The following is a 26,648-nucleotide window of genomic DNA, read 5'->3' as shown; positions in this document are numbered from 1 at the left end:
TGAAGCAGAAAAAGAAAGGAATGTTCTACACTGTAGATAAATAAAACTTCAAGTTTATTCCCAACTTGTTAAAATGTGTACATGTTGGCACACCAAAGAGATCCAGGGGGTGCTAGACCGACATGTTTCAACTATGGAGTCATAGTCATGTTCTGTCACATTATTCTGAGATAAAGACTTAAATGCTTTCTTCAAAGGTGACCAGCTGTGTTAATGTGCAGTCAAGAGTAAGATGCAGTTTAACTCTATGTTGTCTATGGATAACAAGTGAACAAGAAAGCAAGAAAATAGGTATGTAAAAGAACAATATTAATAAAAATATCACAATATCCAAGGAGAGATTATATTACATCAATTATTTTGCAGTATCAGCTCATGTCGTTTATTCAGACCTAGTGGTACTCTAATTTGTAATTTATGTTGGGATTGTCCTATACTTTGTAAAAATATTGCCACTATGGGAATAATCATTTAACATTATATTGCACTAAAACTCTGCCAAATTCAAGGACCAAAATATAAGTTTCTATAATTAATGCGCTAAGTCTCATAAACTAAAACCTACATACAGTAGAGCGGAGCTGACCAAATTTCTGATGGAAGTCTCCTTCAGCACGCATCATAGCTTCCTCATCAATGTAAACAGCAGGTCTTCTAGATGCTAGAAAATACTGCGCTTTTCGGAGATTCCAACCTATCACATACATAAGAAAACCACAGACTGCTGCCGTAGATCTACCAACGCCAGCATTACAGTGAACATAAACTGTGTGGCCATTTTCTAAAAGTCCGAACAGGAGATAAACAGCTTGTGGTAGGACACGAACTCTGCCTATAAAAAAAAAAGAACAAGAAAAACAGAATTTTATTAAAGAATGACAAAGACTGGATTGAACATAATCATACAGGTAACATATTATTTTACTAGGAATTATTTATTTTTAGAATTTTATACTATACAGTTGTGGCCAAAAGTATTGACACCCCTGCAATTCTGTCAGATAATACTCAGTTTCTTCCTGAAAATTATTGCAAACACAAATTCTTTGGTATTATTTTCATTTAATTTGTCTTAAATGAAAAAAAACAAAAAGAATTGTCCTAAAGCCAAATTGGATATAATTCCACACCAATCATAAAAAGGGGGTGGACAAAAGTATTGGCACTGTTCGAAAAATCATGTGATGCTTCTCTAATTTGTGCAATTAACAGCACCTGTAACTTACCTGTGGCACCTAACAGGTGTTGGCAATAACTAAATCACACTTGCAGCCAGTTGACATGGATTAAAGTTGACTCAACCTCTGTCCTGTGTCCTTGTGTGTACCACATTGAGCATGGAGAAAAGAAAGAAGACCAAAGAACTGTCTGAGGACTTGAGAAACCAAATTGTGAGGAAGCATGAGCAATCTCAAGGCTACAAGTCCATCTCCAAAGACCTGAATGTTCCTGTGTCTACCGTGTGCAGTGTCATCAAGAAGTTTAAAGCCCGTGGCACTGTGGCTAACCTCCCTAGATGTGGATGGAAAAGAAAAATTGACAAAACATTTCAACGCAAGATTGTGCGGATGCTGGACAAAGAACCTCGACTAACATCCAAACAAGTTCAAGCTGCCCTGCAGTCCGAGGGTACAACAGTGTCAACCCCTACTATCCGTCGGCGTCTGAATGAAAAGGGACTGTATGTTAGGAGACCCAGGAAGACCCCACTTCTTACCCCGAGACATAAAAAGCCAGGCTGGAGTTTGCCAAAACTTACTTGAAAAAGCCTAAAACGTTTTGGAAGAATGTTCTCTGGTCAGATGAGACAAAAGTAGAGCTTTTTGGGCAAAGGCATCAACATAAAGTTTACAGGAGAAAAAAACAGGCATTCAAAGAAAAGAACACAGTCCCTACAGTCAAACATGGTGGAGGTTCCCTGATGTTTTGGGGTTGCTTTGCTGCCTCTGGCACTGGACTGCTTGAACGTGTGCATGGCATTATGAAGTCTGAAGACTATCAACAAATTGTGCAGCATAATGTAGGGCCCAGTGTGAGAAAGCTGGGTCTCCTTCAGAGGTCATGGGTCTTTCAGCAGAACAATGACCCAAAACACACTTCAAAAAGCACTAGAAAATGGTTTGAGAGAAAGCACTGGAGACTTCTAAGGTGGCCAGCAATGAGTCCAGACCTGAATCCCATAGAACACCTGTGGAGAGATCTAAAAATGGCAGTTTGGAGAAGGCACCCTTCAAATATCAGGGACCTGGAGCAGTTTGCCAAAGAAGAATGGTCTAAAATTCCAGCAGAGCATTGTAAGAAACTCATTGATGGTTACCGGAAGCGGTTGGTCGCAGTTATTTTGGCTAAAGGTTGTGCAACCAAGAATTAGGCTGAGGGTGCCAATACTTTTGTCTGGCCCATTTTTGGAGTTCTGTGTGAAATGATCAATGTTTTGCTTTTTGCTTCATTCTCTTTTGTGTTTTTTTCATTTAAGACAAATTAAATGAAGATAATATTATCAAAGAATTTGTGTTTGCAATCATTTTCAGGAAGAAACTGAGTATTATTAGACAGAATTGCAGAGGTGTCAATACTTTTGGCCACAACTGTTTATATGGATATATGAATTTGGTTCCAGAAAGGAATGGAGAGCGATGGACTCGGTAATCACCGACTTTCCCCTAGACAATGAATAGAAAAGAGGTGTAAACAACCTAAGCTCCTTTCAGACGAGCTCCGCAGAGCATTTCTTAGGATTATTTGACCTACCAATGGTCAGACCACAGTGATCAGTAAATGTTCTCCGATCCTAAAGATAGGAAATAATTTTCAATCTTGGGAAAACCCCATTAAAAAGAAATATAATTTATAGTGGCTGCAACATTACTTAAATTTTATTAAAAATACTCGGACTGCTATAAAATAATATAAGCTATTTGCACACACAGTATATTAAATCTGGGCACTGTTGTGAATTCTGTGGCAGAGCTCCCTCCTGTGGTCACAAGTGGTACTTCGGCTGATTCTCTCTGTGAGCTTCCGTTGGTGGAGGAGAGTGGTACTGCGGCTTCTGAGTTTCCTTCCTCAGGTGATGTGGTGAAGTCGTTAGGTGCTGCTCTATTTAACTCCACCTAGTGCTTTGATCCTGGCCTCCAGTCAATGTTCTAGTATTGGACCTGTTTCCTCCTGGATCGTTCCTGTGGCCTGCTGCTCTGCATAGCTAAGTTCCGCTTTGCTATTTTGTTTGCTGTTTTTTTCTGTCCAGCTTGCTTATTTTGTTTTTTCTTTCTTGCTGGAAGCTCTGGGACGCAGAGGGTGTACCTCCGTGCCGTTAGTTCGGTACGGAGGGTCTTTTTGCCCCCTTTGCGTGGTCGTTTGTAGGGTTTTGTGTTGACCGCAAAGTTACCTTTCCTATCCTCGCTCTGTTCAGAAAGTCGGGCCTCACTTTGCTAAATCTATTTCATCTCTACGTTTGTCTTTTGATCTTAACTCACAGTCATTATATGTGGGGGCTGCCTTTTCCTTTGGGGTATTTCTCTGAGGCAAAGTAGGCTTATTCTCTATCTTCAGGCTAGCTAGTTTCTCAGGCTGTGCCGAGTTGCATACGGAGCGTTAGGCGCAATCCACGGCTGCCTCTAGTGTGGTTGGAGAGGATTAGGGATTGCGGTCAGCAGAGTTCCCACGTCTCAGAGCTCGTTCTATGTTTTTGGGTTATAGTCAGGTCACTGTATGTGCTCTGACTTCTATGTCCATTGTGGTGCTGAATTACCTTATCATAACAGTACTGGAGGCCAAGTACTAATGATTCTCAATAGAGGGAAAAAAGAAGTTCTGAGACCATTTTTTTTTCTCTGCACTGTGTTTTGCCTTTTTTTTCCCCTAGACATTTGGAGGGTTCAAGACACAGGTGTAGTGATGGACATTAAAGGTCTGTCTTCATGTGTGGATCAGCTCACGGCAAGAGTACAAAATATTCAAGACTTTGTGGTTCAGAATTCTATGTTAGAACCAAGAATTCCTATTCCTGATTTGTTTTTTGGAGATGGAACTAAATTTCTGAGTTTCAAAAATAATTGTAAACTATTTCTGGCTTTGAAACCTCGCTCCTCTGGTGATCCAGTTCAACAAGTTAAGATCATTATTTATTTTTTACGTGGCGACCCTCAGGACTGGGCATTTTCTCTTGCGTCAGGAGAGCCTGCATTAAGTAATATCGATGCGTTTTTCCTGGCGCTCGGATTGCTGTACGATGAACCTAATTCAGTGGATCAGGCAGAGAAAAATTTGCTGGCTCTGTGTCAGGGTCAGGATGAGATAGAGGTATATTGTCAGAAATTTAGAAAGTGGTCCGTACTCACTCAATGGAATGAAGGTGCGCTCGCAGCTATTTTCAGAAAGGGTCTCTCTGAAGCCCTTAAGGATGTCATGGTGGGATTTCCTATGCCTGCTGGTCTGAATGAGTCTATGTCTTTGGCCATTCAGATCGGTCGACGCTTGCGTGAGCGTAAATCTGTGCACCATTTGGCGGTATTATCTGAGCATAAACCTGAGCCTATGCAGTGCGATAGGACTTTGACCAGAGTTGAACGGCAAGAACACAGACGTCTGAATGGGCTGTGTTTCTACTGTGGTGATTCCACTCATGCTATCTCTGATTGTCCTAAGCGCACTAAGCGGTTCGCTAGGTCTGCCACCATTGGTACGGTACAGTCAAAATTTCTTTTGTCCGTTACCTTGATCTGCTCTTTGTCATCTTATTCTGTCATGGCATTTGTGGATTCAGGCGCTGCCCTGAATTTGATGGACTTGGAGTATGCTAGGCGTTGTGGGTTTTTCTTGGAGCCCTTGCAGTGTCCTATTCCATTGAGAGGAATTGATGCTACGCCTTTGGCCAAGAATAAGCCTCAGTACTGGACCCAGCTGACCATGTGCATGGCTCCTGCACATCAGGAGGTTATTCGCTTTCTGGTGTTGCATAATCTGCATGATGTGGTCGTGTTGGGGTTGCCATGGCTACAAGTCCATAATCCAGTATTAGATTGGAAATCCATGTCTGTGTCCAGCTGGGGTTGTCAGGGGGTACATGGTGATGTCCCATTTCTGTCTATTTCGTCATCCACCCCTTCTGAGGTTCCAGAGTTCTTGTCTGATTACCGGGATGTATTTGATGAGCCCAAGTCCGATACCCTTCCTCCGCATAGGGATTGTGATTGTGCTATCGATTTGATTCCTGGTAGTAAATTCCCAAAGGGTCGACTGTTTAATTTATCTGTGCCTGAGCACGCCGCTATGCGGAGTTACGTGAAGGAGTCCTTGGAGAAGGGGCATATTCGCCCGTCATCATCGCCATTAGGAGCAGGGTTCTTTTTTGTGGCCAAGAAGGATGGTTCGCTGAGACCTTGTATAGATTACCGCCTTCTAAATAAGATCACGGTTAAATTTCAGTACCCCTTGCCGTTGTTATCTGATTTGTTTGCTCGGATTAAGGGGGCTAGTTGGTTCACCAAGATAGATCTTCGTGGTGCGTATAATCTTGTGCGTATTAACCCTCCGTCACATACAATATTCGGACTAACGAGTTCACATACAATGTGCCTGTCAGGCGCCTGCTGGAAAAATACCTATAATATCTAATGTTTGCAATTTCAGTGCTCTAAAAGTGATCAGTGACCTTCATAGGGATGTAATAAAAGAGACTACACATAATCAGTTGCAAAAAAAACATTTAATTAACATAAAACTAATAACTATGAAATACAAACTTTTCAAAACTCCAGCCAAATAGTCCCCAGTTCGACTCTCTCAAAAAAATGTACAAAGAAAATTTTTGAACACAATCTTAATTTTAAGGTACCTTAAGTACTATTAAAAACATATTCAATCAGAAGTAGATGCTGAGGTTTCCCCAGAAAAGTCACACTTGCAGAGCAAATAGCAAGAATTACACACCATTTTTGCATGTGTCAGGCAAATTGCTTTATGACATTTGAGACATTCATAATTTGAAAGCCTTCTGGTTCCGCTTTCCGTTTGGCAGGTGGTGCATCTCCTTCTTTTGTGAGGTGGTGCAGATGGTGACTTTTCACCATCATCTTCTGGGCGGAACCTTTTGAGCTGAACTTGAAGGCGAGAGGGGATACCGATTGTTTTCACGCTTCTCCTGCGTAGCTCTCCAAGTACTAGTTCATGGGCCAATTTTTTCAGATACAATTGTCTACGGAGTGGTTCAAGCTTGTTTTCAAGATAAATTACTTGTGAATTTATACCACCCAAATTCAACATAGCAAAAAATATGACCATTGGCCAGCGTTTGATGTTTCTGCTGACGTTGAAAGTGGAGCACATCTGATCTGCTGTATCCACACCCCCTTTGGTGGCATTGTAAAATGTAATTATCTCCGGTTTTTTTTCTGCCCCAGTCCCAGGATCGATGGCAGCATCATCATGAAGTGTTGATAGAAGAAGTACGATTTTTTTGGCATGTGGTACATAGGAAACTAAAGCCTTTCCATTATGGAATGCAAACATACTGCTGTACTGTTGTCTCTCTTTCACACTTACAAACTGTGGCGGCAATTCCCTTTTGTTTTTTCTTACAGTTCCCACATATGACAGCTTCTGAATTTTCAGATAATCAATTAGATCACAAATTGTAAACCAATTGTCAGCTGTAATATTGCGACCCGATCCAAATAAGGGTTCAGCCAGTCTTTTTACAACATCAATGGGTTTGTTGCTCACACAGTAAGGACCTTCTGGTTGTTTTCCTGCATAAACTTCCAGGTTGTAAGTGTAGGTCTTACTGGCATCAACAAGGGCATACATTTTTATTCCATATTTGTTTGGCTTTGATGGAATATATTGACGAAAGGCACATCTACCACGAAAACCAGGGAGCATTTCGTCAATAGTGAGATTCTCTCCAGGGTAATAACTTTGTTTACAGTTTACAACAAATCTTTGAAATATATCATGAATTGGAGCAAGTCGGTCATGTGTTTTGCGTTCGGTTCGGGTAGTTCTGTCGTCAAACCGAAGGCAACAAATTAGAATCTTGAATCTGTTTATGGACATAACAAGGCTAAATTTTTCAACTCCATCCCCATCTTTACCCCAAAGTTCCTCCAAACTTTGTCTATTTGCCCTATAAGCTCCTGCAAGGTACAGTAATCCCAAAAAAAGCACGCAGTTCTATTTCATCTGTGGGCTTGATGGTTCTGTTGCAGATGTACTTGTCCTTTATAATGTCTATATATTGGTTGGTATATGTGACAATAGAGTCCAGAATGTCATCTGTAAATATACTGTTCCAGCATTCAACTGCAGTTTTTGCATTACGTGCAGTTCCTATTACTGCAGGAAGGTGAGTAATAATGTTTAAGCGAGGCGATGAATGGAAAACTGCATTTAATACGCCCGAGGGCCATTTTGAGTATCTAGTAATGCCATTCGGACTTGCCAATGCTCCATCAGTGTTTCAGTCCTTTATGCATGACATCTTCCGAGAGTACCTGGATAAATTCCTGATTGTATACTTGGATGACATTTTGATCTTCTCGGATGATTGGGAGTCTCATGTGAAGCAGGTCAGAATGGTGTTTCAGGTCCTGCGTGCTAATTCTTTGTTTGTGAAGGGATCAAAGTGTCTCTTTGGTGTTCAGAAGGTTTCATTTTTGGGGTTCATCTTTTCCCCTTCTACTATCGAGATGGACCCTGTTAAGGTCCAAGCCATCCATGATTGGACCCAGCCGACATCTCTGAAAAGTCTGCAAAAGTTCCTGGGCTTTGCTAATTTTTATCGTCGCTTCATCTGCAATTTTTCTAGTATTGCTAAACCATTGACCGATTTGACCAAGAAGGGTGCTGATGTGGTCAATTGGTCTTCTGCTGCTGTGGAAGCTTTTCAAGAGTTGAAGCGTCGTTTTTCTTCTGCCCCTGTGTTGTGTCAACCAGATGTTTCGCTTCCATTCCAGGTCGAGGTTGATGCTTCTGAGATTGGAGCAGGGGCTGTTTTGTCGCAGAGAAGTTCTGATTGCTCGGTGATGAAACCATGCGCCTTCTTTTCCAGGAAGTTTTCGCCTGCTGAGCGAAATTATGATGTTGGCAATCGAGAGTTGCTGGCCATGAAGTGGGCATTCGAGGAGTGGCGTCATTGGCTTGAAGGAGCTAAACATCGCGTGGTGGTCTTGACTGACCATAAGAACTTGACTTATCTCGAGTCTGCCAAGCGGTTGAATCCTAGACAGGCTCGTTGGTCGCTGTTTTTTGCCCGTTTTGACTTTGTGATTTCGTACCTTCCGGGCTCTAAAAATGTGAAGGCGGATGCTCTGTCTAGGAGTTTTGTGCCCGACTCTCCGGGTTTATCTGAGCCAGCGGGTATTCTTAAAGAGGGAGTAATTGTGTCTGCCATCTCCGCTGATTTGCGGCGAGTGCTGCAAAAATTTCAGGCTAATAAACCTGATCGTTGCCCAGCGGAGAAACTGTTTGTCCCTGATAGGTGGACGAATAAAGTTATCTCTGAGGTTCATTGTTCGGTGTTGGCTGGTCATCCTGGAATCTTTGGTACCAGAAAGTTAGTGGCTAGATTCTTTTGGTGGCCATCTCTGTCGCGGGATGTGCGTTCTTTTGTGCGGTCCTGTGGGATTTGTTCTCGGGCTAAGCCCTGCTGTTCTCGTGCCAGTGGGTTGCTTTTGCCCTTGCCGGTCCCGAAGAGGCCTTGGACACATATCTCTATGGATTTTATTTCAGATCTTCCCGTCTCTCAAAAAATGTCAGTCATTTGGGTGGTTTGTGATCGCTTCTCTAAGATGGTCCATTTGGTACCCTTGTCTAAATTACCTTCCTCCTCTGATTTGGTGCCATTGTTCTTCCAGCATGTGGTTCGTTTACATGGCATTCCAGAGAATATCGTTTCTGACAGAGGTTCCCAGTTTGTTTCGAGGTTTTGGTGAGCCTTTTGTGCTAGAATGGGCATTGACTTGTCTTTTTCCTCGGCTTTCCATCCTCAGACTAATGGCCAGACCGAACGAACCAATCAGACCTTGGAAACATATCTGAGATGCTTTGTTTCTGCTGATCAGGATGACTGGGTGTCCTTTTTGCCTTTGGCTGAGTTCGCCCTTAATAATCGGGCCAGCTCGGCTACCTTGTTTTCGCCGTTTTTCTGCAACTCTGGGTTCCATCCTCGTTTCTCTTCAGGGCAGGTTGAGTCTTCGGACTGTCCTGGTGTGGATACTGTGGTGGACAGGTTGCAGCAGATTTGGACTCATGTAGTGGACAATTTGACCTTGTCATAGTAACATAGTAACATAGTTAGTAAGGCCGAAAAAAGACATTTGTCCATCCAGTTCAGCCTATATTCCATGATAATAAATCCCCAGATCTACATCCTTCTACAGAACCTAATTGTATGATACAATATTGTTCTGCTCCAGGAAGACATCCAGGCCTCTCTTGAACCCCTCGACTGAGTTCGCCATCACCACCTCCTCAGGCAAGCAATTCCAGATTCTCACTGCCCTAACAGTAAAGAATCCTCTTCTATGTTGGTGGAAAAACCTTCTCTCCTCCAGACGCAAAGAATGCCCCCTTGTGCCCGTCACCTTCCTTGGTATAAACAGATCCTCAGCGAGATATTTGTATTGTCCCCTTATATACTTATACATGGTTATTAGATCGCCCCTCAGTCGTCTTTTTTCTAGACTAAATAATCCTAATTTCGCTAATCTATCTGGGTATTGTAGTTCTCCCATCCCCTTTATTAATTTTGTTGCCCTCCTTTGTACTCTCTCTAGTTCCATTATATCCATCATCTTCTGGGCGGAACCTTTTGAGCTGAACTTGAAGGCGAGAGGGGATACCGATTGTTTTCACGCTTCTCCTGCGTAGCTCTCCAAGTACTAGTTCATGGGCCAATTTTTTCAGATACAATTGTCTACGGAGTGGTTCAAGCTTGTTTTCAAGATAAATTACTTGTGAATTTATACCACCCAAATTCAACATAGCAAAAAATATGACCATTGGCCAGCGTTTGATGTTTCTGCTGACGTTGAAAGTGGAGCACATCTGATCTGCTGTATCCACACCCCCTTTGGTGGCATTGTAAAATGTAATTATCTCCGGTTTTTTTTCTGCCCCAGTCCCAGGATCGATGGCAGCATCATCATGAAGTGTTGATAGAAGAAGTACGATTTTTTTGGCATGTGGTACATAGGAAACTAAAGCCTTTCCATTATGGAATGCAAACATACTGCTGTACTGTTGTCTCTCTTTCACACTTACAAACTGTGGCGGCAATTCCCTTTTGTTTTTTCTTACAGTTCCCACATATGACAGCTTCTGAATTTTCAGATAATCAATTAGATCACAAATTGTAAACCAATTGTCAGCTGTAATATTGCGACCCGATCCAAATAAGGGTTCAGCCAGTCTTTTTACAACATCAATGGGTTTGTTGCTCACACAGTAAGGACCTTCTGGTTGTTTTCCTGCATAAACTTCCAGGTTGTAAGTGTAGGTCTTACTGGCATCAACAAGGGCATACATTTTTATTCCATATTTGTTTGGCTTTGATGGAATATATTGACGAAAGGCACATCTACCACGAAAACCAGGGAGCATTTCGTCAATAGTGAGATTCTCTCCAGGGTAATAACTTTGTTTACAGTTTACAACAAATCTTTGAAATATATCATGAATTGGAGCAAGTCGGTCATGTGTTTTGCGTTCGGTTCGGGTAGTTCTGTCGTCAAACCGAAGGCAACAAATTAGAATCTTGAATCTGTTTATGGACATAACAAGGCTAAATTTTTCAACTCCATCCCCATCTTTACCCCAAAGTTCCTCCAAACTTTGTCTATTTGCCCTATAAGCTCCTGCAAGGTACAGTAATCCCAAAAAAAGCACGCAGTTCTATTTCATCTGTGGGCTTGATGGTTCTGTTGCAGATGTACTTGTCCTTTATAATGTCTATATATTGGTTGGTATATGTGACAATAGAGTCCAGAATGTCATCTGTAAATATACTGTTCCAGCATTCAACTGCAGTTTTTGCATTACGTGCAGTTCCTATTACTGCAGGAAGGTGAGTAATAATGTTTAAGCGAGGCGATGAATGGAAAACTGCATTTAATACGCCCGAGGGCCATTTTGAGTATCTAGTAATGCCATTCGGACTTGCCAATGCTCCATCAGTGTTTCAGTCCTTTATGCATGACATCTTCCGAGAGTACCTGGATAAATTCCTGATTGTATACTTGGATGACATTTTTATCTTCTCGGATGATTGGGAGTCTCATGTGAAGCAGGTCAGAATGGTGTTTCAGGTCCTGCGTGCTAATTCTTTGTTTGTGAAGGGATCAAAGTGTCTCTTTGGTGTTCAGAAGGTTTCATTTTTGGGGTTCATCTTTTCCCCTTCTACTATCGAGATGGACCCTGTTAAGGTCCAAGCCATCCATGATTGGACCCAGCCGACATCTCTGAAAAGTCTGCAAAAGTTCCTGGGCTTTGCTAATTTTTATCGTCGCTTCATCTGCAATTTTTCTAGTATTGCTAAACCATTGACCGATTTGACCAAGAAGGGTGCTGATGTGGTCAATTGGTCTTCTGCTGCTGTGGAAGCTTTTCAAGAGTTGAAGCGTCGTTTTTCTTCTGCCCCTGTGTTGTGTCAACCAGATGTTTCGCTTCCATTCCAGGTCGAGGTTGATGCTTCTGAGATTGGAGCAGGGGCTGTTTTGTCGCAGAGAAGTTCTGATTGCTCGGTGATGAAACCATGCGCCTTCTTTTCCAGGAAGTTTTCGCCTGCTGAGCGAAATTATGATGTTGGCAATCGAGAGTTGCTGGCCATGAAGTGGGCATTCGAGGAGTGGCGTCATTGGCTTGAAGGAGCTAAACATCGCGTGGTGGTCTTGACTGACCATAAGAACTTGACTTATCTCGAGTCTGCCAAGCGGTTGAATCCTAGACAGGCTCGTTGGTCGCTGTTTTTTGCCCGTTTTGACTTTGTGATTTCGTACCTTCCGGGCTCTAAAAATGTGAAGGCGGATGCTCTGTCTAGGAGTTTTGTGCCCGACTCTCCGGGTTTATCTGAGCCAGCGGGTATTCTTAAAGAGGGAGTAATTGTGTCTGCCATCTCCGCTGATTTGCGGCGAGTGCTGCAAAAATTTCAGGCTAATAAACCTGATCGTTGCCCAGCGGAGAAACTGTTTGTCCCTGATAGGTGGACGAATAAAGTTATCTCTGAGGTTCATTGTTCGGTGTTGGCTGGTCATCCTGGAATCTTTGGTACCAGAAAGTTAGTGGCTAGATTCTTTTGGTGGCCATCTCTGTCGCGGGATGTGCGTTCTTTTGTGCGGTCCTGTGGGATTTGTTCTCGGGCTAAGCCCTGCTGTTCTCGTGCCAGTGGGTTGCTTTTGCCCTTGCCGGTCCCGAAGAGGCCTTGGACACATATCTCTATGGATTTTATTTCAGATCTTCCCGTCTCTCAAAAAATGTCAGTCATTTGGGTGGTTTGTGATCGCTTCTCTAAGATGGTCCATTTGGTACCCTTGTCTAAATTACCTTCCTCCTCTGATTTGGTGCCATTGTTCTTCCAGCATGTGGTTCGTTTACATGGCATTCCAGAGAATATCGTTTCTGACAGAGGTTCCCAGTTTGTTTCGAGGTTTTGGTGAGCCTTTTGTGCTAGAATGGGCATTGACTTGTCTTTTTCCTCGGCTTTCCATCCTCAGACTAATGGCCAGACCGAACGAACCAATCAGACCTTGGAAACATATCTGAGATGCTTTGTTTCTGCTGATCAGGATGACTGGGTGTCCTTTTTGCCTTTGGCTGAGTTCGCCCTTAATAATCGGGCCAGCTCGGCTACCTTGTTTTCGCCGTTTTTCTGCAACTCTGGGTTCCATCCTCGTTTCTCTTCAGGGCAGGTTGAGTCTTCGGACTGTCCTGGTGTGGATACTGTGGTGGACAGGTTGCAGCAGATTTGGACTCATGTAGTGGACAATTTGACCTTGTCATAGTAACATAGTAACATAGTAACATAGTTAGTAAGGCCGAAAAAAGACATTTGTCCATCCAGTTCAGCCTATATTCCATGATAATAAATCCCCAGATCTACATCCTTCTACAGAACCTAATTGTATGATACAATATTGTTCTGCTCCAGGAAGACATCCAGGCCTCTCTTGAACCCCTCGACTGAGTTCGCCATCACCACCTCCTCAGGCAAGCAATTCCAGATTCTCACTGCCCTAACAGTAAAGAATCCTCTTCTATGTTGGTGGAAAAACCTTCTCTCCTCCAGACGCAAAGAATGCCCCCTTGTGCCCGTCACCTTCCTTGGTATAAACAGATCCTCAGCGAGATATTTGTATTGTCCCCTTATATACTTATACATGGTTATTAGATCGCCCCTCAGTCGTCTTTTTTCTAGACTAAATAATCCTAATTTCGCTAATCTATCTGGGTATTGTAGTTCTCCCATCCCCTTTATTAATTTTGTTGCCCTCCTTTGTACTCTCTCTAGTTCCATTATATCCTTCCTGAGCACCGGTGCCCAAAACTGGACACAGTACTCCATGTGCGGTCTAACTAGGGATTTGTACAGAGGCAGTATAATGCTCTCATCATGTGTATCCAGACCTCTTTTAATGCACCCCATGATCCTGTTTGCCTTGGCAGCTGCTGCCTGGCACTGGCTGCTCCAGGTAAGTTTATCATTAACTAGGATCCCCAAGTCCTTCTCCCTGTCAGATTTACCCAGTGGTTTCCCATTCAGTGTGTAATGGTGACATTGATTCCTTCTTCCCATGTGTATAACCTTACATTTATCATTGTTAAACCTCATCTGCCACCTTTTAGCCCAAGTTTCCAACTTATCCAGATCCATCTGTAGCAGAATACTATCTTCTCTTGTATTAACTGCTTTACATAGTTTTGTATCATCTGCAAATATCGATATTTTACTGTGTAAACCTTCTACCAGATCATTAATGAATATGTTGAAGAGAACAGGTCCCAATACTGACCCCTGCGGTACCCCACTGGTCACAGCGACCCAGTTAGAGACTATACCATTTATAACCACCCTCTGCTTTCTATCACTAAGCCAGTTACTAACCCATTTACACACATTTTCCCCCAGACCAAGCATTCTCATTTTGTGTAACAACCTCTTGTGCGGCACGGTATCAAACGCTTTGGAAAAATCGAGATATACCACGTCCAATGACTCACCGTGATCCAGCCTATAGCTTACCTCTTCATAAAAACTGATTAGATTGGTTTGACAGGAGCGATTTCTCATAAACCCATGCTGATATGGAGTTAAACAGTTATTCTCATTGAGATAATCCAGAATAACATCCCTCAGAAACCCTTCAAATATTTTACCAACAATAGAGGTTAGACTTACTGGCCTATAATTTCCAGGTTCACTTTTAGAGCCCTTTTTGAATATTGGCACCACATTTGCTATGCGCCAATCCTGCAGAACAGACCCTGTCGCTATAGAGTCCCTAAAAATAAGAAATAATGGTTTATCTATTACATTACTTAGTTCTCTTAGTACTCGTGGGTGTATGCCATCCGGACCCGGAGATTTATCTATTTTAATCTTATTTAGCCGGTTTCGCACCTCTTCTTGGGTTAGATTGGTGACCCTTAATATAGGGTTTTCATTGTTTCTTGGGATTTCACCTAGCATTTCATTTTCCACCGTGAATACCGTGGAGAAGAAGGTGTTTAATATGTTAGCTTTTTCCTCGTCATCTACAACCATTCTTTCCTGACTATTTTTTAAGGGGCCTACATTTTCAGTTTTTATTCTTTTACTATTGATATAGTTGAAGAACAGTTTGGGATTAGTTTTACTCTCCTTAGCAATGTGCTTCTCTGTTTCCTTTTTGGCAGCTTTAATTAGTTTTTTAGATAAAGTATTTTTCTCCCTATAGTTTTTTAGAGCTTCAATGGTGCCATCCTGCTTTAGTAGTGCAAATGCTTTCTTTTTACTGTTAATTGCCTGTCTTACTTCTTTGTTTAGCCACATTGGGTTTTTCCTATTTCTAGTCCTTTTATTCCCACAAGGTATAAACCGCTTACACTGCCTATTTAGGATGTTCTTAAACATTTCCCATTTATTATCTGTATTCTTATTTCTGAGGATATTGTCCCAGTCTACCAGATTAAGGGCATCTCTAAGCTGGTCAAACTTTGCCTTCCTAAAGTTCAGTGTTTTTGTGACTCCCTGACAAGTCCCCCTAGTGAAAGACAGGTGAAACTGTACAATATTGTGGTCGCTATTTCCTAGATGCCCGACCACCTGCAGATTTGTTATTCTGTCAGGTCTATTAGATAGTATTAGGTCTAAAAGTGCTGCTCCTCTGGTTGGATTCTGCACCAATTGTGAAAGATAATTTTTCTTGGTTATTAGCAGAAACCTGTTGCCTTTATGGGTTTCACAGGTTTCTGTTTCCCAGTTAATATCCGGGTAGTTAAAGTCCCCCATAACCAGGACCTCATTATGGGTTGCAGCTTCATCTATCTGCTTTAGAAGTAGACTTTCCATGGTTTCTGTTATATTTGGGGGTTTGTAACAGACCCCAATGAGAATTTTGTTACCATTTTTCCCTCCATGAACTTCGACCCATATGGACTCGACATCCTCATTTCCTTCGCTAATATCCTCCCTTAAAGTGGACTTTAGACAAGACTTTACATAGAGACAAACCCCTCCTCCTCTCCGATTTTTACAATCCTTTCTAAACAGACTGTAACCCTGTAAGTTAACTGCCCAGTCATAGCTTTCATCTAACCATGTCTCGGTTATTCCCATTATGTCAAAGTTACCTGTAGATATTTCTGCTTCTAGTTCTTCCATCTTGTTTGTCAGGCTTCTGGCGTTTGCGAGCATGCAGTTTAGAGGATTTTGTTTTGTTCCAATCTCCTCGCTGTGGATTGTTTTAGAAATGTTCTTACCTCCCTTCTGAGTATGTTTTCCTGGATCTTCTTTGTTCAAGTCTAATGTTTTGTCCCAGAAGAAGGCTCAACGTTTCGCTAATCGCAGACGCTGTGTGGGTCCCCGACTTTGTGTTGGGGATTTGGTTTGGTTATCTTCTCGTCATATTCCTATGAAGGTTTCCTCTCCTAAGTTTAAACCTCGTTTCATTGGTCCGTATAGGATTTCTGAGGTTCTTAATCCTGTGTCTTTTCGTCTGACCCTTCCAGATTCTTTTTCCATTCATAACGTATTCCATAGGTCACTGTTGCGGCGATACGTGGCACCTATGGTTCCATCTGTTGATCCTCCTGCCCCGGTTTTGGTGGAGGGGGAGTTGGAGTATATTGTGGAGAAGATTTTGGATTCTCGTGTTTCAAGACGGAAACTCCAGTATCTGGTTAAGTGGAAGGGTTATGCTCAGGAAGATAATTCCTGGGTCTTTGCCTCTGATGTCCATGCTCCCGATCTTGTTCGTGCCTTTCATATGGTTCATCCTGGTCGTCCTGGGGGCTCTGGTGAGGGTTCGGTGACCCCTCCTCAAGGGGGGTACTGTTGTGAATTATGTGGCAGAGCTCCCTCCTGTGGTCACAAGTGGTACTTCGGCTGATTCTCTCTGTGAGCTTCCGTTGGTGGAGGAGAGTGGTACTGCGGCTTCTGAGTTTCCTTCCTCAGGTGATGTGGTGAAGTTGTTAGGTGCTGCTCTATTTAACTCCACCTAGTGCTTTGATCCTGGCCTCCAGTCAATGTTCTAGTATTGGACCTGTTTCCTCCTGGATCGTTCCTGTGGCCTGCTGCTCTGCATAGCTAAGTTCCGCTTTGCTATTTTGTTTGCTGTTTTTTTCTGTCCAGCTTGCTTATTTTGTTTTTTCTTACTTGCTGGAAGCTCTGGGACGCAGAGGGTGTACCTCCGTGCCGTTAGTTCGGTACGGAGGGTCTTTTTGCCCCCTTTGCGTGGTCGTTTGTAGGGTTTTGTGTTGACCGCAAAGTTACCTTTCCTATCCTCGCTCTGTTCAGAAAGTCGGGCCTCACTTTGCTAAATCTATTTCATCTCTACGTTTGTCTTTTCATCTTAACTCACAGTCATTATATGTGGGGGCTGCCTTTTCCTTTGGGGTATTTCTCTGAGGCACGGTAGGCTTATTTTCTATCTTCAGGTTAGCTAGTTTCTCAGGCTGTGCCGAGTTGCATAGGGAGCGTTAGGCGCAATCCACGGCTGCCTCTAGTGTGGTTGGAGAGGATTAGGGATTGCGGTCAGCAGAGTTCCCACGTCTCAGAGCTCGTTCTATGTTTTTGGGTTATAGTCAGGTCACTGTATGTGCTCTGACTTCTATGTCCATTGTGGTGCTGAATTACCTTATCATAACAGGGCACACTGTGCTCTGCCAGGCTAATCTAGACATACCTCTTGCCTCTTTATTCATATATAACAATATCCTTATAACTTTAGTAGCCTCTAATAGATACTGCATGCTGTTATTAGTCTGTGATCTACAAATACTCTTAGATCCTTCTTTTTAAGAATCTCTCCTAGTTTTACTCTCCCCAGGAAAAGACTTGGGCAATGTACGACCACATGCAGTCTTTTGACTGTTCCGGTGCAACCGGCGGACTAAGGCAGCCACAGGATACAGTGGTATCCTGTAACACATACCTTCACCCCTGCCAGGCAGCTTGCGTTCGCTGGATGCAGATACCGGTGAATATAATAATGAACCGGAAGCCTCCGAATCCAAGTTCCATCATTCAGTCTGTATGACTACGTCTCTACTCAATTATGTCATCAGGTCGCACCTGCTGCGCAGAGATTCAATACACAGTGTATGGAGTAGTGCATGAAAGGAAATGGGGTGAGTAGTGTTATTTTAATTATTGGTCAGAACTTGTGTGGTGCAAATGTGGGGACCACTAAACCGTGTGAGGGGCTGTGTGGACATCATACTTGTGTGGGGGCTATCATACTGTGCTAGAGTCTGTGGGGACATTATACTTGTGTGAAGGGTCATTATATTATGTGAGGGGCTTGTGTGTGGGGCTATTATGCAGTGCATGGGGCTGTGCAGACATGTAACTGTGTAAAGGGATGTAGGGACATCATATATATGTGAGGGGCTGTGGGGAACTCAAACTGTATGACGTGCTATAGGAATATCATACTGTGTGAGTGGCTGTGTAGAATTCACACTTGTGTGTTGGGGCATCATACTGAGAGGTTGTCGGGATATCATATTTGTGTAGGGAGCTATATTTCTGTGAGGGTGTGTACTGACATCATATGTGAGGGTCTGTGAGGAGATCATACTGTGTGAGGGGCTTTGTTGACATCATACTTAGTGTGTGGGACTGTGGGAATATCATACTACGTGGCGGGGCTGTAGGGACATCGTGCTTGTGTGGTGGTGAATAATACTCTGGGGTGAAATAAATGGGTGTTCAAAATTAATACTGTGTGAGGGGCTGTGGAGATATCATACTGTGTGAGCTGTGTGAACAATATACTATGAGTGGGTGACAGTGGGGACATCATAGTATGTGATGGGAGTTGTTGATCAATCTACAGCGATTTTTATAAAAGTATACTTAAAAGGGTTGTCCAGTTTCAAACAAGTCTGCAGCCACTCTGAGACTGCAGACTTGTGGATCATCACAGTGCACACACTGTGAGGATTTGTCAATGTCACTGCCAGGAACAGCGGTCATGTGACTACAAGTATGCGATATGCATACTCCCGGCAAGAGTCCGACTAGACGTTTTCCAGCCTCGCACAATACACTTGGATTGACAGTGCCGGAAACAGTCCAGTTGGATTCTAGTCAGGAGTATGCATATTGCAGTTGCGGTCAAGTGACAGCCATTCCTAGTGCTCACAATGGTGAATCCTCACATCGCGCAGTGGTGGACTGTGAGTTTAACAAGTCTGCCCTCACAGAGTGACTGCAGACTTGTCATGTTAGACCAAATACCCATTTTAAGGCTGAACAACAGGAACAATTTGATTTGCTTCGTTTTGTAAACTTTATAAAAAACAGTAAATTATATGGTTTTGATAAGCTGCTACAGGTAAGAATACATGTTACAATAAGCCGTATCGTAAGTATTAACCGTAGCTGCGGCTCAACACAAGTAATTCTGCTCAATACTAAGTGAAAAGAATATAAAATAAATGATAATAATAAGCAGATTTAAGTTTGTCCGGTTGTTTCAGCCCTTCACAACAGTAAGGGTTTCTCATATGAGCCTTTGGCAAAATTTATTGCCTACCATTGCCCAACACCATATTGCGCATGCAGGTTATTAGTGCCCGGATGTGCAACTTTAAATTTCTCCAAATTGAACCTCATCTGCTCAGTTGACGCTCAGAAACAATACTGAATTAAATACCTTTTAGAAATCCTTCAGCTTCCCAGATTCTGCAGCTGTTTTATGCGTCGCTCCGTTGCAGAGATATTCACATTTGTTTCTTCTGCAGTGCAATATCAATATATATGTATACATGTATCTGCTTTGGAATCCATCTGGGTGTTTCTTCAGAGTCTTCTCTGGAGCCATGTGCTTTTACCTCTTCTTCCCATTCACTGCCAATCACAGCTTGACAGTATTTTAGACCAGTAAGCTGCTAGATCAGCTGCTGAGCTGTGATTGGCTGCATCTGGGAGGGGTGAAACAGCATGCCCCAGTGTAAACTCTGAAGAAACACCCTGTTAGGCCTCTTTCACACTTCAGTTTTTACAATCAGTCACAATCTGTCAAAATGTTGAAAAGACGGATCCTGTGCAGATTGTAAAAAACAGATGCACTGGGTCCGTTTTTTTTTATGGATCCGTCGAGGCTATGTGCACACGTTGTGTATGCATCTTTGCCGCGTTTTTCCGCTGCAAAATAAAAAAAATTATAAAAAAGATAAAAAATCATGATATTCTTACCTTCCGGCATCCCCCGCAGCCTCCCCGCGGCCTGCCCGATGCTCGCGATGCTGCCGGCAGCTCCCGTTCAGGAGCTGCCGGCAGCATCGCGACCATCGTGAAGGCTGCGGGAAGGCCACGGGGGACACTGGAAGGTAAGAATATCAAGTTTTTTTTAATTATTATTATTATTTTTAACATTATATCTTTTTACTATTGATGCTGCATAGGCAGCATCAATAGTAAAAAGAGTGAGAGAGAATTTCCCTGATGGGAAATATTTCCACGCATGCTCCGTTTCAAAAGACAGCATCCGTCACTGGATTCCTGCTTTTGACAGTCAGCGATGGATCCTGCGCCCATAGGCTTCCATTGTAGCCAACGACTGACAGCACAGGATCCGTCGCTGAGCGATTTTCCGACATACAGAAAAAACGTTCCTCTGTGCATTGTCTCCGCCCAACGGACAGCAATTTTACGACAGATCCAGCGCACGACAGATGAAACGGAAGGCCATCCGTCACAATCCGTTGCTAATACAAGTCTATGAGAAAAAAAACGGATCCAGCAGAAACATTTGCAGGATTCGTTTTTTTCACAAAACGATGCATTGTGACGGAAAAAGAAAGACGGAAGTGTGAAAGAGGCCTTAGTCTGCAAGCACAGATTTCTATTAATGGACTCCATAAGAAACAACAGTGAATATCTCAGCAATCAAGAGATGCAATACAAAAAGGAAATGATCAGAAACATGAGAGCTCAGGGTTTTTAAAACAAGTTATTTCACTCAATATTTTTGAGCAAGTGATAAGTCCTCTTTAATAAACAAGCAGAACCGTGCGGTACACCACTGACAACTTGAGACCATTCAGAGTTAGATTCATTCGCCACAACTCTGTTGGTGCAGTCTTTGAGCTAGTTTTCGATGCAATTACAAATCTTACTTTACATTCTAAGTCTGTAGACCTTAATTTAACCATAAGGCATCTATGTGGTAGGATAGTGCCTTTGCAAAGTCCAAAAATACAATGTCCACAGCTAGCCCTTTGTACAGTTTTCTACTCACATCTTTATAAAAACTTAACGAGTTGGTTTGACAACTTCTGTCCTTAGTAAAACCGTGTTGCTACTACTTGTAATGTTATTTACTGCCACATACTCAGGGCCAGCGTTAGGGGCAGGCAGACCAGGCAGCTGCCTGGGGCCCCCACTCCCCCAGGGGCCCCCAGCTAGCAGCAAGTCACGCAGCCGCTATGGGGCTCCTGTGAGACAGGGGGGCCCGCCTGCCGCCAGTGCCGACTCCCCGCCGCATTGACCTATACCGGCGTCTGCCGGTACAGTTCAATGCAATGATGGAGGAGAGAGCGTCACCTGATGCTCCCTCTCCCATCATTCCCTGCTCTGCCTCTGACACTGCGGGTGCACGCGCACTCACTGTGTCCCAGGCATTGCAGCGGCAGCCGCCAAGACAGGAGCAGGGAGCACCGCGGGCATGAGGGGAGGTGAGGAGCTTGTTTTTTTAATTTTATTTACTGAACTGTGGGGCCATTCTTGGGAGGGGAGTGGAGGGCAGGGAAGGGGGATGTGGACAGTGCTATATACTACTGTGTGGGCTCTGCTGTATACTACTGTGTGGGCTCTGCTATATAGTACTTTGTGGGCAGTGCTGTATACTACTGTGTGGGCTCTGCTGTATACTATGTTGTGGGCAGTGCTGTATACTACTGTGTGGGCAGTGCTATATACTACTGTGTGGGATCTGCTGTGTACTACTGTGTGGGCAGTGCTGTATACTACTATGTGGGCTGTGCTATATACTACTGTGTGGGCAGTGCTATATCCTACTGTGTGGACTCTGCTGTATACTACTGTGTGGGCAGTGCTGTATACTACTGTGTGGCCTCTGCTGTATACTACGTTGTGGGCAGTGCTATATACTACTGTGTGGGCTCTGCTGTATACTACTGTGTGGGCTCTGCTATATAGTACTTTGTGGGCAGTGCTGTATACTACTGTGTGGGCTCTGCTGTATACTATGCTGTGGGCAGTGCTGTATACTACTGTGTGGGCAGTGCTATATACTACTGTGTGGGATCTGCTGTGTACTACTGTGTGGGCAGTGCTGTATACTACTATGTGGGCTGTGCTATATACTACTGTGTGGGCAGTGCTATATCCTACTGTGTGGACTCTGCTGTATACTACTGTGTGGGCAGTGCTGTGTACTACTGTGTGGGCTCTGCTGTATACTACGTTGTGGGCAGTGCAATATACTACTGTGTGGGCTCTGCTGTATACTACTGTGTGGGCTGTGCTATATACTACTGTGTGGGCTCTGCTGTATACTACTTTGTGGGCAGTGCTGTATACTACTTTGTGGGCAGCGCTGTATACTACTGTGTGGGCTGTGCTGTATACTACTGTGTGGGCAGTGCTATATACTACTGTGTGGGCTGTGCTATATACTACTGTGTGGGGAGAGCTATATACTACTGTGTGGGCTGTGTTATATACTACATGGCAGTGCTATATATTACTATGTGGGCTGTGCTATATACTACTATGTGGGCTGTGCTATATACTATGTGACTGTTATATATTTGGGGGGTACATTATACATTATATTCTATGGAGGAGGCTGTGTTATATACTATGGGGGCTGCATTATATTCTGTGGGGGGCTTTATTAGATTTTATGAGGGAAGATTGCATACTCTTTGATGGGGCTACATTATATTCTATGGGGAGGTGGGCTGTATTATATCCTGTTCAGGGCTACATTACATTCTATGGGAGGCTGTATTATATTTATATTCTATGAGGGGTGATTGCATCATACTCTATGAGGGGGCTACATTATACTATATGGGGGGCTCCATTATATTCTATGGGGAGGTTACATTATACTCTGTGGTGGAGCTGCATTATACTCTGTGGGGTGGTGGCTGTATTATACTATATGTGGGCTGCATTATACTGTATTGAGGACTATGGGGAATACATTATACTATATGAAGAACTATGGGGTGCATTATACTATGGGAAGTGAATTGTACTACATGGATGACCATGGCGGTGCATTATACTTTATGGAGCACTGTGAGGAGTGTATTATGCTATATGGAGGACTGAGGAGTATATTTTAATATATGGAGGACTATGAGGAGTGTATTATACTACAGTATATGGAGGACTATGGGAAGTGTATAATACTATATGGAGGATTATGAGGAGTGTATTATACATTTTACAATATAGAGGACTGTGGTGCACATTATAATATATGGAGGAGTATGGGGTGTATTATACTAAACAAGCAAAATGCAGCATATTCATTGGGTGATTGGATTGTTTATGCCGGAATAACAATTCTTGTTCTCAGCAGCACATCGCCGGTGTAAACCGTAGGTGTGCTGCTGATACTGTATGGTGATCTGTTAGTGATCTATTAGTGATGGTTCTGTCCCCATCATTCTTTCTCATACGGTGGAAAGAGGCCGGGAAACAAGCGTCCAACGAATTCAGTATTGTCGATCACACTCGTTTAGCGGCCTGAGATCAGTGCATGTAAGTACAACCGAAATGCTTCTGTGTGATGTGCAATATGTTAGCATTTGGGGCCCCATTTTAAACTTTGCCTAGGACCCCACTTTGCCTAAAACCGGCCCTGCACATACTCTTGTATTTAGTCCTTTACAAGTCCTTCAAACATTTTTCCAACAATGGATTTTAAAGGGACGATGTCATTAGGATAAAGCTCCCAAATAGTACATATGGGCATGCTGGTCTTTGAAATGTAAATCTACCAACACTTTGCATCTTCTATCGGTTGTTGCAGTCCAGAATAATTATCTTTTTAATTTATATGCAAATTAGGCATTAAGTGCTCTGGGTAATCGTAGAATCATAGAATGGTAGAGTTGGAAGGGACCTCCTGGGTCATCTGGTCCAACCCCCTGCTCAAAACAGGATTCACTAAATCATCCCAGACAGATATCTATCCGGCCTCTATTTGAAGACTTCCATGGAAGGAGAACTCACCACTTCTCGTGGCAGCCTGCTCCACTCATTGATCACCCTAACTGTCAAAAAGTTTTTTACTAATATCTAATCTGTGTCTCCTCCCATTTAGTTTTATGCCATTGCTTCTAGTCTTTCCTTGTGCAAAGGAGAATAAAGATGGTCCTTCTAGAATGTGACATACCAGATAATTTGCCATTGCCTTCTGAGGTTGTTTTACTACACAGCACCAGCCTCTTTTGCTTGATCGATAGCATACTGTGTGACATCAGGAATCTGACAAGGAAATCATACATACAATCAGCTATCAATCAAGCTAAACAGGCTGGTGTTAGGTGGGGAAACAACCTCAGGAGGCAGTGGCTCCTTAAGTGCTCTGTCACGCCCAGAGCACTCAATGCTTCATTTGCATAGGAAAATAAATGCTAATTTCTCATGAATGAAGAAACAGATAGAGAATAGATAATCTATTATAATATATAAGATATTGATAGATTTACATTTCAAAGACCTGATGCTCAGCATACCCAAATATGTGGTTTGGATGGGGGTGGGGGGTAATCATACTAACAGATTTCCTTTATGCTTACTGGTCTACAATTAGCTGTAAAAACCTAGAACCCTTTTTGAAAATGGGCCCTACATTAGCTGTGTGTCAGGCACTAGACAAAGTACCAGTCACTAAATACTCTCTAAATATTATGTACAAGGGTACAGCAATAAGGGAGCTGAGTTTCTTAAGACATCTTGGATGCAGCCCATTAGTACCCAGGGCCTTGATTACATTAATAATATTTAGCTTAGCTTGGGCCATATCTATATTTAGCCATTAGAGTGCATTAATTGATGCATTAAGTACACTGGGATTGACTATCAGCCACTATATACAGTGGGGCAAAAAAAGTATTTAGTCAGTCAGCAATAGTGCAAGTTCCACCACTTAAAAAGATGAGAGGTGTCTGTAATTTACATCATAGGTAGACCTCAACTATGGGAGACAAACTGAGAAAAAAAAATCCAGAAAATCACATTGTCTGTTTTTTTATCATTTTTTTTGCATATTATGGTGGAAAATAAGTATTTGGTCAGAAACAAACAATCAAGATTTCTGGCTCTCACAGACCTGCTACTTCTTCTTTAAGAGTCTCCTCTTTCCTCCACTCATTACCTGTAGTAATGGCTCCTGTTTAAACTTGTTATCAGTATAAAAAGATACCTGTGCACACCCTCAAACAGTCTGACTCCAAACTCCACTATGGTGAAGACCAAAGAGCTGTCAAAGGACACGAGAAACAAAATTGCAGCCCTGCACCAGGCTGGGAAGACTGAATCTGCAATAGCCAACCAGCTTGGAGTGAAGAAATCAACAGTGGGAGCAATAATTAGAAAATGGAAGACATACAAGACCACTGATAATCTCCCTCGATCTGGGGCTCCACGCAAAATCCCACCCCGTGGGGTCAGAATGATCACAAGAACGGTGAGCAAAAATCTCAGAACCACGCGGGGGGACCTAGTCAATGAACTGCAGAGAGCTGGGACCAATGTAACAAGGCCTACCATAAGTAACACACTACGCCACCATGGACTCAGATCCTGCAGTGCCAGACGTGTCCCACTGCTTAAGCCAGTACATGTCCGGGCCCGTCTGAAGTTTGTTAGAGAGCATTTGAATGATCCAGAGGAGTTTTGGGAGAATGTCCTATGGTCTGATGAAACCAAACTGGAACTGTTTGGTAGAAACACAACTTGTCGTGTTTGGTGGAAAAAGAATACTGAGTTGCATCCATCAAACACCATACCTACTGTAAAGCATGGTGGTGGAAACATCATGCTTTTGGGCTGTTTCTCTGCAAAGGGGCCAGGACGACTGATCCGGGTACATGAAAGAATGAATGGGGCCATGTATCGTGAGATTTTGAGTGCAAACCTCCTTCCATCAGCAAGGGCATTGAAGATGAAACGTGGCTGGGTCTTTCAACATGACAATGATCCAAAGCACACCGCCAGGGCAACGAAGGAGTGGCTTCGTAAGAAGCATTTCAAGGTCCTGGAGTGGCCTAGCCAGTCTCCAGATCTCAACCCTATAGAAAAAACTTGGAGGGAGTTGAAAGTCCGTGTTGCCAAGCGAAAAGCCAAAAACATCACTGCTCTAGAGGAGATCTGCATGAAGGAATGGGCCAACATACCAACAACAGTGTGTGGCAACCTTGTGAAGACTTACAGAAAACGTTTGACCTCTGTCATTGCCAACAAAGGATATATTACAATATTGAGATGAAATTTTGTTTCTGACCAAATACTTATTTTCCACCATAATATGCAAATAAAATGTTAAAAAAACAGACAATGTGATTTTCTGGATTTTTTTTTCTCAGTTTGTCTCCCATAGTTGAGGTCTACCTATGATGTAAATTACAGACGCCTCTCATCTTTTTAAGTGGTGGAACTTGCACTATTGCTGACTGACTAAATACTTTTTTGCCCCACTGTATCTACTATATAATTGTCTAAGGGTCACTTCCGTCTTTCTGTCTGTCTGTCTTTCTGTCACAGATATTCATTGGTCGTGGCCTCTGTCTGTCATGGAATCCAAGTCGCTGATTGGTCGCGGCAAAACAGCCACGACCAATCAGCGACGGGCATAGACCAGAAGAAAATGGCCGCTCCATACTCCCCGCAGTCAGTGTCCCCGGCGCCCGCTCCATACTCCCAGCTCCATACTCCCAGCAGTCAGTGTGCCCGGCGCCTG

General features: G+C 43.1%; 1 protein-coding gene across 2 annotated transcripts in view; it reads right to left on the bottom strand.

Annotated features, from left to right (window-relative positions):
• Positions 1 to 341: 341 nt before the first annotated feature.
• Positions 342 to 26,648, bottom strand: part of EPM2A (EPM2A glucan phosphatase, laforin) — a 205,728-nt gene continuing 179,421 nt past the window's right edge. For both annotated transcript variants that reach the window (XM_069769121.1, XM_069769122.1), the window contains exon 5: positions 342 to 832. In XM_069769121.1, the coding sequence (XP_069625222.1) occupies positions 555 to 832 (278 nt within the window). In that variant the 3' untranslated portion in view covers positions 342 to 554. The remainder of the gene's footprint in view (positions 833 to 26,648) is intronic.

Source organism: Ranitomeya imitator, chromosome 5 (genome assembly GCF_032444005.1).
Source record: "Ranitomeya imitator isolate aRanImi1 chromosome 5, aRanImi1.pri, whole genome shotgun sequence".
Taxonomy (NCBI): domain Eukaryota; kingdom Metazoa; phylum Chordata; class Amphibia; order Anura; family Dendrobatidae; genus Ranitomeya; species Ranitomeya imitator.
Note: the sequence above shows the minus strand (reverse complement) of the source record. Positions and strands in the feature narration are given on the sequence as shown.